Source organism: Acomys minous (assembly GCF_964271855.1).
Source record: "Acomys minous genome assembly, chromosome: 14".
NCBI classification, from domain to species: domain Eukaryota; kingdom Metazoa; phylum Chordata; class Mammalia; order Rodentia; family Muridae; genus Acomys; species Acomys minous.
In genome coordinates, this window is record NC_140496.1 from 77,193,572 (window position 1) to 77,208,271 (window position 14,700).

The window sequence follows — 14,700 nt, forward strand, 5'->3', positions numbered from 1 at the left end:
ATTGTCACCAGCCCCGGGCTTTGTGTCTGTTCTTTACTTAGGAGTATGTTGTATTGCTTCTATATTACATATAGGAAGTCAAAAACTCAAAGCAAGTTACTATGTTCTTTGAGACCATATAGTGGTTTTAACAGTGTGCAGAGATTTGAAGGAAGGCCTGACTGAGCTCAAGAGTCAGTGAACGCTGTCATAAAAATGAGCGGTAGAAAAACATTTTGGTAAGCCAGGTGCGGTGACATACACCTGTAATCCCAGCACTCTGGGAGGCAGAGGCAGGTGGATCTCTGGGAGTTCGAGGCTATCCTGGGCCAAGGCTACACAGAGAAACCCTGTCTCGGCGAAAAGAAAAAAAAAATTTTTTTTTTTTTTGTTGGTAACTCAGGGCCACACCAAATCAATCGAAAGTTATAGTGTTCGATATCCCAAGTGGGTGTGAGTTTCGTAATTTAGACAGTATTAAGAAGCATCGATCTTAGCTGTTGTCTTACCGTGTATGCTGTTACGCTCCAATACCAGGCCGGGATGTTAGCGCCGGGTACCAGAAGAGACATCTACGACCAGAAGCTCACATTACAGCCGGTGGACAACTCGACCATTTCTCTACAGATGGGTACCAACAAAGTGGCTTCCCAGAAAGGGATGAGCGTGTATGGGCTTGGGCGGCAAGTGTATGACCCCAAGTACTGTGCCGCCCCGACAGAACCTGTCATTCACAACGGAAGCCAGGGCACAGGAACGAACGGGTCGGAAATCAGCGATAGTGACTACCAGGCAGAGTACCCTGATGACTATCACGGCGAGTACCCCGATGACTATCCTCGAGAATACCAATATGGCGACGACCAGGGCATCGATTATTAGTCGCACCCAGGAGCGCAGTATTTAGTCCATTGTTTGTATCCAGTGAGACCCAAGCTAGCCTTGAGTAATTCTTATCTCGTCTTCCTAAAACACTATTATGCTTATTGTACCTTTAAAAAAAAAAAAAAGCCTTACATACATTCCTTTTTCCTTTTCTGCCTCCTCCCTTAATAGTTGCCTTTTAGTGCTGTAACAATTAAATCCTACAGCATAACCAATAACCCACGAGGGAAGTAAAAAGGAATGCTGTGAAAGGACAGCCAGTTCTCTCATTGAAGATCTATGCTTTTTTTTTTTTTTTACAATCTTACACTTAAACTGGTATTTTCAAACACTAGAAAAACTTTTTTCTTTTTTACAGTTTAGTGTGTATCTGACTTGTACATGGAAGACTAAAATGTTGATTTTTTTTTTCCTCCTGTATGTGGTCTTTGCCAACTGAATCTAAGATGCAGCGTTTAGAACCTGACCCATGGATGCTTTTCTGCAGTATTGTCTGCTAAGTTTTAAATAAAGTCACGATCAGTGTGCATTTGTGATTATGTGTGTACTCGTTCTCTTCCTTAAGCTGACAAGGTCTTTTCTGAGTGGCGCTTCTAAAGGCGTGTGTACAAAATGACCACAGACGTGCAGGTCTGGCCACGTGCCCGCAGACTTCATTTGTGCCAACGGACCACTGTAGAGTCGCTCTGTTTCCCTCAACTGTATTTATTGCTGCGTTTCTCAGCATAAACTTATCCCATTGTATTTTTTATAAATAAATATTTTTTTTGGAACATTTATATGAACCACAGGCTGGTTATTTTCTGGCTAGCTTCTACGTAGGCAGAGTCAGGTCAGAAACCAGAGGCCTTATTCCTTGGGCACTTGAGGTATTCTGACATTACTTAGTCATACAACATGGCACTCTGGTGGAGCCTGGGTGAGGTGACTTCACACCCATAATCTTAGCACTGGGCAGGCTGAAGCAGGAGGATTTCTGTGAACAGGGTTCTCTGTAGCCCAAGCTAGCTACAGCCTGTCTCAAAGCTATAAAAACCAAAACAATAACTAATTATCAAAAGAAGAAAATGTCCATTACATACAGTAAAGCGGCAGCCAAGTATTAGTTGGTCCTTGTTTCATTACGACTTGGCTGCCCCAGGTTTATCTCAAATGCAATTTGGAATTCTCTTTAAAAGCATTTCCACCGGCAAGGGAGATTTATTACATGTGTGTGGAAGGTGTGACGTGAACGGTCTCCTGAAGCTGACATGATGTGCCGTTAATGATAAGGTGGGGACTTCTGAGTCTCACCTTAGAGAAGGCTAAACAACAGCTGACTGGGAGAAGACAATGCCATTGCTTGAGGGAAGCCGAGTTCTCGCCCTCTGACCTTGTCTTTGCCAAGTGGTTTCCTCTGATAGGGCTGTGGGTAGGCCTGCGTGGCTTTTGCCAAGACACAGAGGTTTAAATCCACAGAGGTGACATGTACTTGCTCTCCAGTCTATAATGACTCATTTGATGCTTCTGGGAATGCCCCAGAAGTCTTGGTAGGAGATTTCGGAGCTAAATGAATTTCATGGTACTATTTAAGAAAATTTGCATCTAAAGTGGAACTAAGCTATCAGGCTGTGTCTTGTCAAATTGCAGAGGCAGCTGGGAAGGGAAGGAGCCTCGTGTTACGTCACATGGCTGGCCTGCCAAGTCAGTCAGATGGAGCCTCCTAGCATGGGAGCCTCCACACGGCATCTTGGCCAATGTTCAGTGTTCCGATTTGCTTAGGGCTTTCAAAAGGAAAACCTCTTCTACGCTCCATCCACGGTTTGGGGGCTGTAAAGGTGTATTTTTAAAATAATTCAAAAAGAACCTTCCAGGCAAGTCTCATTTTGGGTAGAGGTTGAGCGTCACCTTCCTATGATGTTTGCTGATTTGTGAAAGTATGGCCTGCTAGCAAGCTGAGTCACGTCTTGTTCGACTGTGTGTGTGTGTGTGTGTGTGTGTGTGTGTGTGTGTGTGTGTGTGTGTGTGTGTGTGTTTGCGTTTTTGCACACGTGCCTGCACCAGTCAGACCTTTCTTCTGTTGCTCAGTTTGGGAGCTGTAACTTGAAATGCTAATATGCTCTCAGCCTGTGTTGGAAGAATAAGAAAGTCCTGCTCTGTGTAAGAGAAGTGCTGTGGGTTTGTTAAATTTCTGTTAACAAAATCCTCCTTTAAAAGAAGAGACAAACCAAAATGAAAAGGAAAGGGGGAGGGGAAATGACAAACCCAGGTAAGGTTTCACATAGTGTGTTATTTATTTACTTTTGTTTTTAATGTGCACATGTGCATCTGCATGCATGTGTGCATGGGTCACAACACCTGTGTGGGGGTATGAAGATGACTTGTAGAAATAGGTTCTCTCTTTCTACCATGTAGGTCTAGGGGAATCAATTCAGGTCCTCAGGAGCCTTTATTCAACCAGCCAATCTTTTTTTTTTTTTTAGAGATAAGGTCTCTGTGTAGCATTCAGGCTGGCGTTTTAACTCCTATGTAGTTCAGGCTGCCTTACACTGGTGGTTTTCATGCTTCGGCTTCCTAAATTCTTGGGATTATAGATGTGTGTGTGTGTCATCCTGCCCAGTCTCTTAAATTGATGCACATGAACTTAGTTTTAACATTATCTTTCTTTCTTTCTTTCCTTCTTAATTTTGTTTTTGTTTTTGTTTTGTTTTTCGAGACAAGGTTTCTCTGTGTAGCCTTGGCTGTCCTGGACTCACTTTGTAGACCAGGCTGGCCTCGAACTCACAGCGATCCCTGCCTCCCGAGTGCTGGGATTAAAGGCGTGCGCCATCACGCCCAGCCTAACATTATCTTTCTTGCTCTAGATCATATGAAAATAGCTGTAGACCTTTTTGGTGTCACAGTGTAGTCAGAGCACAGTTAGGTTCTTCAGGGGACAAATGTCTCTTGGCCCCTATCTCACTATGGGCCGGAGTTCTGTCCCCTCTTCATCTGGTGATGAGTCCTTGTGTCCTTGAGACGTTGAATTGTTAAAGTTGTTGGTACGGTTTACAAAACTCTGAAAAACGAAAGAATAAAGGACACCAGTGATGTAACCACTGTTGGTAGCCATACTCTAGATGATCATGGCCCTAGAGTTTTAAGGAACCAAATTTTAGAAGTTTTCCGAGTATGTTCAAAGTATTTGTGCGCGTAGTAGGTTGATTTCAAAGCAGTTCTTTTGGATTGTTTTCTGGCTTTTCAAGACAGGCTTTCCCTGTGTAGTCTTGGCTATCCTGGACTAACTTTGTAGACCAGGCTGGCCTCGAACTCACAGAGATCCACTTGCCTCTTCCTCCCAGAGTGCTGGGATTACAGGTGTCTGCCACCAGGCCTGGCTTTACTGCAACCACCAGAGTCTCTCCATCAGAGTACATACAGAGGTAAACATTGTATCATTATGTTTCTGTGAATGGAGGACATTCATATTTATACTCATTAATTCATAGAAGTGTTGAGATCCAGTACCAGCGGAAATGGCAGTGCTTTGAATGTTGTTTAGGGCCAAAGGAGCTTAATTTTTATGGCAACAAAATGAAAGAAAATTGGTAAAATATCATTTGACACACCTCCACCCCCACAATAGCTAAAGACAGTGTTGAAATGTCTCCTGTCTGCAGAGGATAAGACATAGTGAGCAATTCATTGTTGCAAAAGCTGTTGGAAACAACTGCCTGCTAGCTCCAGATACAAGCAGCATGGGGTTTTGCAGAGGGTGTGCCCTGATTAGCAGCCCGCCCCCCCCCCCCCCCCGGGGTTGCAGATCTGTCAGCATTGGCACAAAAGGTGAGCAGTCTGCAAAATAATGTCCTCTACCCAAAGCTTCATGGGTAGGACATGGTGCTTGGAAAGGCCAAACGCTTTATATAAACATCAACTGCCCCAAATTCCCAGAAAGTCCAAGAGGCAAGATCAAGCTATTGGTGCCAAAGATAAACCAACTACTACTGTGTCCACCAACATGCTGCTGTGGAAGAGCCCACATGCCCCATTCTCACTTCTCTTTGTGTTTTTTAAAAAATATTTTTCTTTTTTTTTTACATACACATTTATATCATTTCACATATATGCAATAAATTACCTACAGCAAAAAGAACCACAAAACAATCAGGAATTATATAAATGTTACATTCATAGTGTTTTGCCTATTTGTATTTGGCAACCTTGAAGAAAACATCTTTCCTATCTTGGTGAGTCTAAAATTCTGAATGTAAATCAATGTCTTATCATATCTTATCTGTCAACTTAAAACATCTATCTAGACTTAAAAGCATCTTAACCCCTAGACAACTAAGCTTCATTGTGAAACTAAACTATCTGGTCTTCAACCCCATCAGAGACTTGAGAAGGAATCAGATTAATTAATTGAGCAGATGGGAAATGCAGGTTAGCAGCTTCCACGGTGAGAAGATGGCAGAGACTATCTCACATCTCTTTGGAGATGGGGTGATGGGGTGGGGGTGGGGGTGGGGGCTCTCTGTAAGAACGTGGTTCAGCCTCTGAAAGACAGCTCCCATCCCCCTCTGCAATTTTGGGGCAGGTGGAAGTAGACACTCAAGAAAGCCCTCTGGACCAGGGATGGAGAGTACAACGGGAGATGAAATGTTTACTTACCAAAAACTCTGGGCCCATAAAGTACGGCTTCTCTGACGATCCGTCATTTGTTTCCAGGTCCACAGCAAAGCACAGGAAAAGAATATCCAGCACGGTTTCAAACACAGATAGGAAACTGTGAGCCACTAAGTAGGCAAAAAAGGCAACTAGCAGCAAAGGGATGGCCCACACCTGGAGCGCTCGGCTGTAGTTAAACGCCATCAGTCCTCCGAAAACCGTGAAGCACACCACCAGCACCTGGGGGCGGGTCGAGGGCGTGGTAAAAAACTTTATTATAGTTTCAATAGGCTGTTTTACTCAAGGCTTTGAGATTTACTCCCAATTACAGTGTGTGTGTGTGTGTGTGTGTGTGTGTGTGTGTGTGTGTTATATGTAATCCTGTGGATGTGTGCACTTGTGTGGAGGTCATAGGTCAATGCCAGATACCTTCTTCTGCTCTCTCTACCTTGTTTTGAGAGGCAGGGTCTCATTGAACCTAGGCTGGCCGGCCAGTGAGCGCCAAAGATTCTCCCATCTGTAACCACTCCCACCTCCCAGCATAGACTTAGGGATGTAACATCACACCCATCCTTTATGTGGGTGGCGGTCCTCATGCCTAGGCGCAGACACTACGAGTTGAACTGAGTCTCGGCTCCTTAGAGGTCTGGTGGTTTTGTTTGTTTGTTTCTTGTTGGTTTTTTGTGTTTTGTTTTTTCGAGACAGGGATTCTCTGTGTAGCCCTGGCTGTCCTGGACTCACTTTGTAGACCAGGCTGGCCTCAAACTCACAGAGATCTGCCTGCCTCTGCCTCTCAAGTGCTGGGATTAAAGGTTTGGACCACCAGACCTGGCCTTAGAAGCTTTTTTTTTTCTCTCGATTTTTCGAGATAGGGTTTCTCTGTAGCCATGGCTGTCCTGGAACTCGGTAGAGCAGGTTGTAGTTGAACTGAGATTCGCCTTCCTCTCCCTCCTGAGTCCTGAGTTTAAAGGCGTGTGCTACCATGGCTGGCTTCATCTTTTTTTAACCCCATTTTTATACTGCAAGCTATTGTGTAGGTGAATTATTGATTTTCTAAGTGATTGCTTTTAGCCTCTGGACACTAGCGTGGAAAAGCTTTTCAGTGCTAGTGTGCAAGATAAATGGATTCTCCCAGGCTTTTGTGATATGTAATTATTATATTTCTGGGAACACATTTACAAGACATGATACACCCAATTTCTTTAAAAAAAAAAAAAAGATGACAGAGTCCACGTGGGGTCTCTACTACCCTGGATGCCTGTAAAGATGACCAGGGAATTCTGAATGCTGTTTTCTTCAGAAGCCTAAGGCATGAGTTATCCCATACACGTCAGTAGGCACGATATGTTTCTTATGGGAAATCTAAGAAAATGAATTCATATTTAAAATGAAATAAAAAATAGAAGCGTATGAAACTGCATCCAAGAATATTTTTGGAATTAGAAAATGTATCACCCACGATCCTGCTAAGGTAATAGTCTTACCAAACTGTATACAACTATACCTTATTTGGCTGTTTTGAAAGACATAATTATGTTGTGCTTCTATTACTATTGCCACATGATGTCTTGCCAGGGCCCAGGTGAGCCTTAAATGTATGTGTGATGAGCACACACCTGCGAGATCCAAGCATGCCTTAACTTGCTGGAAGCCAGCTATGACAGTCAGTCATGCACCACCATATGTACCATAGAAGCACAGAACCCTAAGTGGAGCACAGTTACCATATTGGCCTTGCCCAGGTCACAGCTGGTGACTAAGATCTTGTGCCCTTGCTGTGCATTGCTGGAAACTGGTGGTGTTTATGTCAGAGGAGGAGGAATGGTTGAAAGAACTGAAGAGTGTTTAGCTTTGAATACAGGAGACATGGTGGCAAGGACCAGGGTCAGGAATCTAAACAGCAGCTTCCAAGTGGAAGTAGGAGAGCCACAAAGGCCTCAGCAGTTTACAGTGTTTGCTGCACCTGCAGGGGTCTTAGGTTTCTGACTCCAGCCCCCAAGTCAAGCTGCTCCCAACTGCCTACAACTCCTGTTCCAGGGGCTCTGATACCTTCTTCTGGTATCACCTGCATGCACATGGTGGACATAAACACAGACACATACAGAGAGCAGATGACTGACAGATGGGGACATAGACAGACAGACAGACAGACAGACAGACAGATCTTTAAGTGGAAGTGAGACCAGACAAACTAAGCTGGGCAGAATTAGACCCAGAAGATGAAACATTACACGGAAGAAGGCACGGTGTGTGGCACTGCACAGAGAACCTGCTAATGTGGGGCATGGCCAGCCAGGCTAGTGTATCACCTTTATCAACACTCCAAGAGAGGCACTTGTTTTATTTTGATGGTGGTACTGGACTGTGAACCCAAGGGCCTCACACAGGCAACACCAGTGTTCTTCCACTGACACACATCATGCCCAGCACTTCCCCCTCCCCCCCCCCACTCCCTCACCCCCCGCCCCTGGAGACAAGGCCTCACTAATTTGTCCAGGCTACCCTTGGCCTTGAGAGCATCGTGGCTCAGCCTCCAGAGTAGCTAGAGAATTATAGACCTGTGTCACAAGACCCTGAAGTTCAAAGTTTCCAAGTTACAAACTCTGTCCTTTAATACCACAAGGCCCAACAGTGTTAAGGAACCTTTTTATGGAACAAGACAGTTAAAAAATATAGTCAAGAAACATTAGAAATACAACTGGCTCCACTAAGATCGCTCAGTTTCTTTTTCCTCTTTTTTTATTTATTTTTTATTTTTATTTTTTATTATTTATTTATTTTTTTTTTTGAGACAGTGTCTCACTATGTGGCCCTAGCTATCCTGGAACTCATTATATAGACCAAGCTGGCCTCAGAGATCTACCTGCCTCTGCCTCAAAAGTCCTGAGATTACAAGCATGGGCTTTCAGATTCTATTTTATAGACTTAGTGCCCTTAAATAACGTACAAATTAATCAAATCAGTGCCACTCCTATGCTTTAGGACCAAAACTCAATCCACAAAGTTTACTTGTTTCTGAGGTTAAGTAGCCTTTTCATTTTAAACAAAACCAGGGATCAAAATGGTAGAGCTGGTCAGAGGCAAGGAAGATAGAATAAGACTGAAACAGCAACTGTACCTGCTGTGGGACCCAGGAAACATGAAACCTCTGGCTTCATCTGCAAAACAGGAAGCCGCTCAGGGCCCGGGGGAATGGGTGAGGCCATGAAGCAGGCCAGCAAATCCAAAGCAACAAACACAAAATCCCCTTTCAAGTCAGCCTCCATATTGTCTAGTTTGTTGAGTTCCACCCTCTGGTATCTAGTCAAAGACATCTCACCTTTCCCAGGAAAATGACAAAGTTTCCAAGGCAGTTAACAGATGTGAGATGACTCGAATTCTTGGCTATGATTCTGTGCGCGTCTTTTGCTGATGTACAGAAATCCGTCCCATTAATGGCAGCTGCGGTGTACGCATTCTAGAACAAAAGGCAGTGGTTATGGTTTGCATCGTTTCAAGTATCATTTTTAGACAACAGAATGACAACAGTACAGAATATGTGGCTGTAAACCTAGTATATTTTCATACTGTTTGATAAATGGGAAAGTATCTCTCACCAATGCGGCAGGTTAAATGTCCCACCACAGACATAGAAACAGTGAGTATGCCTAAGTTAATTTTTAATACACAGCAGAGTCAGAGGGCAGGAAAGGGAGTTTGGGTACAGAAAGAGCAGACCCTAGCAACTTGTGAGCTGAGCCCAAGATGGCAGCTGGTAAGGAATTGGTAAAGGTTTCTGGGATGGATGGGGATCCCTTGGGCCTGAGAGATAGTGTTGGTTGTCATTAGAGACCTGTGTTTCCTGTACAGGCAAGGATTCATGATTTAAAGTCAAGCAGCTACTGTGAGAAGTGCTTTTAAAAAAAATAGAGCCTATTGTGTACCCAAGATAGTGAAATATCTGGGGTCTGGGCAAGACCAAAACAAAATCAGTCCCCCAGGGGATGTGAAACTCCACATCAACTGCCTTGACAGAGTGGCTCCCCGGAAACAAGACAGACCCAGGAAGACAAAACAGCACTCTTCCCTGAGGTCAGTGGGAAAAGTGGCGCAGGAAAGAGGCATGCTGAAGGCTCCCACCGGAGACGGAGCTCAGCTCAGAGGGCATAGCAGGATGGAATGAGAAAGGAAGAAACAGTAGAAAAACTGACTAGAAATGAAACAACAGATTTTAAAGATTACATATTTGACTTTTGCCTTTAAGTAAGCATTTTAGGTTATTACATGGCTTTTAAAGCTTTAATTTTTAGTAACTGTCAGTTCTCTGGGGGATGTGTTTATATATGTGCAGGGAGGTACACTTGAACTTTGCCAAGAACTCAAGAAATGAGCTTCACTTACTGGCCATTTAAACTGTTCTGCTGTTAGGAATATGTGATGAACATTTTAATTTCCTGATTTTAGATTTTCTCTCTCTCTCCACCCCAAACGCACAGATATCTGCCTCCCCCTGCCTCCTGAGTGCTAGATTAAAGGTGTGAGCCAACACACTCAGCTTTAGATTATTTCTTTCTTTCTTTTCTTTTCTTTTTCTTTCTTTCTTTCTTTCTTTTTTTTTTTTTTTTTCTTTCTTTTTTTTTGGAGACAGGGCTTTTCTTTGTAGCCCTCACTGTCCTGGAACTCTGTAGACCAGGCTGACTTCAAACTCATAGAAATCCACCTGCCTCTGCCTCCTGAGTGCTGGATTAAAGGTGTGCACCACCATTCCCAGCTTCAGATACTTTCTTAAGACTAAATTTCCAAAAATAAGATGACTAAATAAAAAAAGTGTGTGTGTGTGTGTGTGTGTGTGTGTGTGTGTGTGTGTGTGTGTTTAGAATGGCAAATTTGTTTTTGTTTTAGTTGTTGGAGACAGGGGCTCACAGTGCAGACTGGCCTCCACCTTACTATAAAGGCAAAGATGACCTGGACCTCCTGGTCTTCTTGCATCTTACTCTCAAACGCTGAGCTTTTAAGCTTGAGGAATTACACCGGGTTTATACGGTGTTGGACCAGCACTCTACCAACTGAATTTTATCCCCAGCTCAGATTCATTCTTTCATAGACTGGAAACCAAAGTTAGGGCATTTTCCCAAAGCCGCCCCCCCCCACCCCCCACGAGTCCGTAAGACAAAGGATCTTTTCTTTAGATTCCAATTGTCTGGATTTTACATTCATCAGTTTTCATTAGGCCAAAACTCAATTTAAAAGCACGGATCGTTACGGGAAGCACAAGCCCTGTAGCCCAAATGTCTCTGGGCTCAAATCCCAGCTCTTCCAGTGGGCACGGGCCAGCGACCAGCCTCTCTGAGCTCCTTTTCCTCATCAATAAAGGGAGGAGCGGCAGAGCACCTGCTGATGGGAGGATTAAAAGACACATTTCTGGAGCCCTGCATCTGGCGATGACAAGTACCCAAGGCTGATCAATCTCAGAGAGCTAGATTTCTTCAAAGATGACATCGTTTATTTACCACTGAGCACAGATCAGCTTTCCTCAAGTCTCTGGAAGACATAGGAAGATCCTGTCTAGGCTTCGACAGGCTTCACATCGCGAGAATTCAGAAGTGGCCAGGCACGTGTCTCAGACCATATCCCCGTGCCCAGTGGGGTTACCATGGCTCTCCCCATCTTTGCTTTCTCGCTGTTAGCAAATTGGCAGCCTGCTAGCCCGCCCCTCGGGGCTTTCAACCTCTGACGTCATCACCTGCTACTGTCGCCTGGTGCTTGGGTTATAAGCACCTAGCCCGCCTGCGCTACCCCCCCCCCCCCGCCTCTCTCTCTCTCTCTCTCTCTCTCTCTCTCTCTCTCTCTCTCTCTGTCGCTCTTGGTTTCTCTCCATTTCTGTCATGGTTGGTGCACCCCTTTCCCCCCTTCCCACAATAAATCTCCTTTGATAGCAGACCTGTTGCATGGCATCTTTATCATATATTGTAACACTCTCTTCATTCAGGTTCTAGCCCCAAGCCCACAGCCCCCAAGTGTTCCCTTTCTGAACTGATTCCTAGCGGACAACCCGAGTCATATGGCAAAGGGTAGGTTGGGGTTTTGTTCTGTTCCTCTGAGGGAGGGTTATATCTCCCAGAAACCCACTGCCTCATATTCATTTTAGTGCCATCCATCGTTTCTAAGCAACAGAGATAGACTTTTGTTCCTCATCTGAGATTTGCAAAGGTTAAACGGTACATTTTCATGTGTGTGTCAATCCCACCAATTTCAATGAGGCCCATAACCACTTACCTTTTCTTTAACATCTCGTGGCCCACTGGAAGAGAACATTAAACCCACACTGACAGGGCCATTATAATTATATATGCCTTCCTGAAGTGACAGCAGTACTGGACTTTTAGCTTGAGATTCAGCCCTCAGTGTCACATGCAGACCTAGATTAATGACTGTCTGAGTGAGTGGGGGGGAGGGCAGCCCGCCCTAGGTTCAGGGCGTTCTGCTGTCTCAGCATTAGCAGCCCCACGCGTAGGTTGAGTAGAAGCTGCTGCTTTCTTGGCAGGCGTCGGGAGGATGCACTGCACTAGACTTGTTGACCGTGTGTGTGCGCACCCATCTGAGCTGACAGCTTCGGCCGTGTGCTAAGGCAGCTGCAGAGCTTGACAGTGTGTGGAAAGGGCAGCCTGTGATGAAGTCTGGGAAGCAAGCACATTGTGTTCCTCATGAAAATGACTAGAGGGGGAACCCCCTTCCCCCCCTCAAGTGGCTAACCTTTCAGCAAGGAAAAAAAGTGGGTAATGGTTAAACCATTTTATGTTGATGACCACGTAAAATTCACAGAGTGAATTTGAAATAGGGGCTCATGCATCTGTCCCCAAACTTAACTCTGTACCTAGGATGGCTTTGACTTTATGATATCTTGTCTCTACCTCCCAAGTACTAGAGTTACTAGCATTTTTTTGTGTGTGTGTACAAGCGCTCTACCAGCTGAGCTCCATCACTAGCCAGGGTTAAAGGCATTAATGTTTGACTAATATGATGTACCTTAAAAGGAAAGGGGGAAGCAGGTGAAATGAAGGCAGGATCAGATCAGAGGTCTGCAGCATCCAATTTTTAAAAAATATTTATTTATTCTTTATTATGTATACAGTGTTCTATATGCACATACAGTGCATGTAACTCCTGAAGGCCAGAAGAGGACGCCAGATCTCATTACGGATGGCTGTGAGCCATCATGTGGTTGCTGGGATTTGAACTCAGGACCTTTGGAAGAGCAGCCAGCGCTCTTAACCTCTGAGCCATCTCTCCAGCCCAACATCCAATTTTATTATAAGTTTTCTAGTTGCTTGAGAAATAACAAAGGCTGTAATATAAGGCAGTGGTTCTCAACCTGTAGGCAAGGGTGTGTATGTGTGTGTGTGTGTGTGTGTGTGTGTGTGTGTGTGTGTGTGTTAGACGATCCTTTCACAGGGGTCACATAACAGATATTCTGAATATCAGATATTTATATTACAACTCATAACAATAGTAAAATTACAGTTATTAAGAAGTATGGTTGGAGGTCACCATAATATGAGGAACTGTATTGAAGGGTCACAGCATTAGGAAGGTTGAGAACCACTGCTATAAGAGGAATAAGCCAGGATTTATGGCTGCACGCCATCATGTCAGAACTCTGTAAGACATTCCCACACAAGCCATAATGCCCACAGGGCCGTGCTACACTTAGGGTCAATGTGGTGTGACCGCATACCCATGAGTGCACTGGCCCAGTGGCAGTGACAAACCAGAATCTGGACCAAAGTCAAGAAGCACTCCCCAGGGCCCAGATGCCAGGACCAGGCACTGTAATTCTTCCCAGACGCTGTGCCTCTGAACACTGCCACCCAAGCCGACGTCCTGTGGTGTGTCCCCAAACTGCTTGGCACAAACCCGAAGGGAGCTTCCTAGCTCATATTTGTGGCCTTTAACTACTTTTTCCCCCCTGCAGGCAGGTGTACAAATTCCATGTGGAAGTACATGCTGACCCAAATGACCATTCCATGCACACTGTAGCACATCCTAGGCACACTTCCTGAACGTACTGACTCATTTACTCCTCCCAGCCCCAAGTCAGCAAGGCAGCTGAGAGCACCCGAGCACAAAAGGGCTAGATGGCATGCCAAGTCACACACACCAGACTGATGTCACATGGAGAGGATCTCTGGCTCGCCCAGGCCCATCTACAGGAAGACATTTACAGTGAGGTGTACTTTGTGCATTTCCTTCAAAACAGCAGCACGGAGCCCATGTGAGATCTTTCTCTAAGACACAGCAGGCCAGTTCTGTAGAAGGAGGTTGGGTTCTAAATCTGGTTGCCGCCTAACGCCTGCAGAGTGACCTTGGCCAAATCTTGTCTCTTCTTAGGAACCCCGTCCTGCACTTTGTAAAAAGACATCTGCTGGCTTTAAGGTTTTGCATCAAAGACTATCAAGTTTGTTAGGAGAGCTGGCTCAGTGGCTAAGAGTGCTCACTAAGTTAGCATGAGGACTTCCATTCAAATTCCCAGAACCTACAAAAGGGGGGGGGGGGCTGGAGAGATGGCTCAGTGGTTAAGAGCACTTGCTGTTCTCACAGAGGACCTGAGTGTGGTTCCTAGCACAAACATGAAAGCCCACAACCCTCCGTAACTCCAGCTCCAAGGATCTGATGCTCTCTTCTGGCCTTTGCAGGCACCAGACACGCATGTGGTCCACACATACATATACGCAGGCAAACATTCAGACGCATAAACAAAATAAATAAATCTTTAAATAAGAAAGGCAGAGGGTGGTCATACACTTCTTCAGTCTCAGTGCAGGAGAGAGGAGCAGAGACAGGAAGGTCACTGGGGCTTGCTGGCCACCAGTCAGCTCCAGGTTCAGTCAGTACCCTGTCCTGTGGAAACATGGTAAAAAATGAAAAAAAAAACAAAAACAAAAAACAAAAAAACAGGAAACCTGATATCCTGCTCAGGCCTCCATGGAAATATATGTGTGCATGCACCCACACATACATACATACATGTTCACACATAGACAGACAGACAGACAGACACACACACACACACACACACACACACACACACACCTGATGCTTTTCCTTCATAGCGGACCAAGCACCCTCCTCTGATCACATTATTTAACTCAGTAAAATAATCACTGTGGGGGAAAAAAGTCATTGTGACGTTATTATTTTCCTTTAATAAAAAGTCTAAGCACTGTGCTA

At 44.8% G+C, this 14,700-nt stretch overlaps 2 protein-coding genes across 5 annotated transcripts in view; one reads left to right on the forward strand and one right to left on the reverse strand.

Annotated features, from left to right (window-relative positions):
• Positions 1-1,400, forward strand: part of CNN3 (calponin 3) — a 30,503-nt gene extending 29,103 nt beyond the window's left edge. The window contains exon 6 of the mRNA XM_084755405.1: positions 517-1,400. Within this exon, the coding sequence (XP_084611531.1) occupies positions 517-861 (345 nt within the window). The 3' untranslated portion in view covers positions 862-1,400. The remainder of the gene's footprint in view (positions 1-516) is intronic.
• Positions 1,401-3,113: 1,713 nt separating this feature from the next.
• The window catches only part of SLC44A3 (solute carrier family 44 member 3), a 74,415-nt gene continuing 62,828 nt past the window's right edge, over positions 3,114-14,700 (reverse strand). For 2 of the 4 annotated variants that reach the window (XM_084755402.1, XM_084755401.1), the window contains exons 13-15: positions 8,813-8,950; positions 5,497-5,733; positions 3,114-3,901 (exon numbers count right to left, since the gene is read on the reverse strand). In XM_084755402.1, coding sequence (XP_084611528.1) covers positions 3,797-3,901; positions 5,497-5,733; positions 8,813-8,950 — 480 coding nt within the window. In that variant the 3' untranslated portion in view covers positions 3,114-3,796. Of the gene's footprint in view, positions 3,902-5,496; positions 5,734-8,812; positions 8,951-12,564; positions 14,371-14,700 lie in introns of those variants that run through there. The other 2 variants (XM_084755404.1, XM_084755403.1) reach the window with 1 other exon arrangement.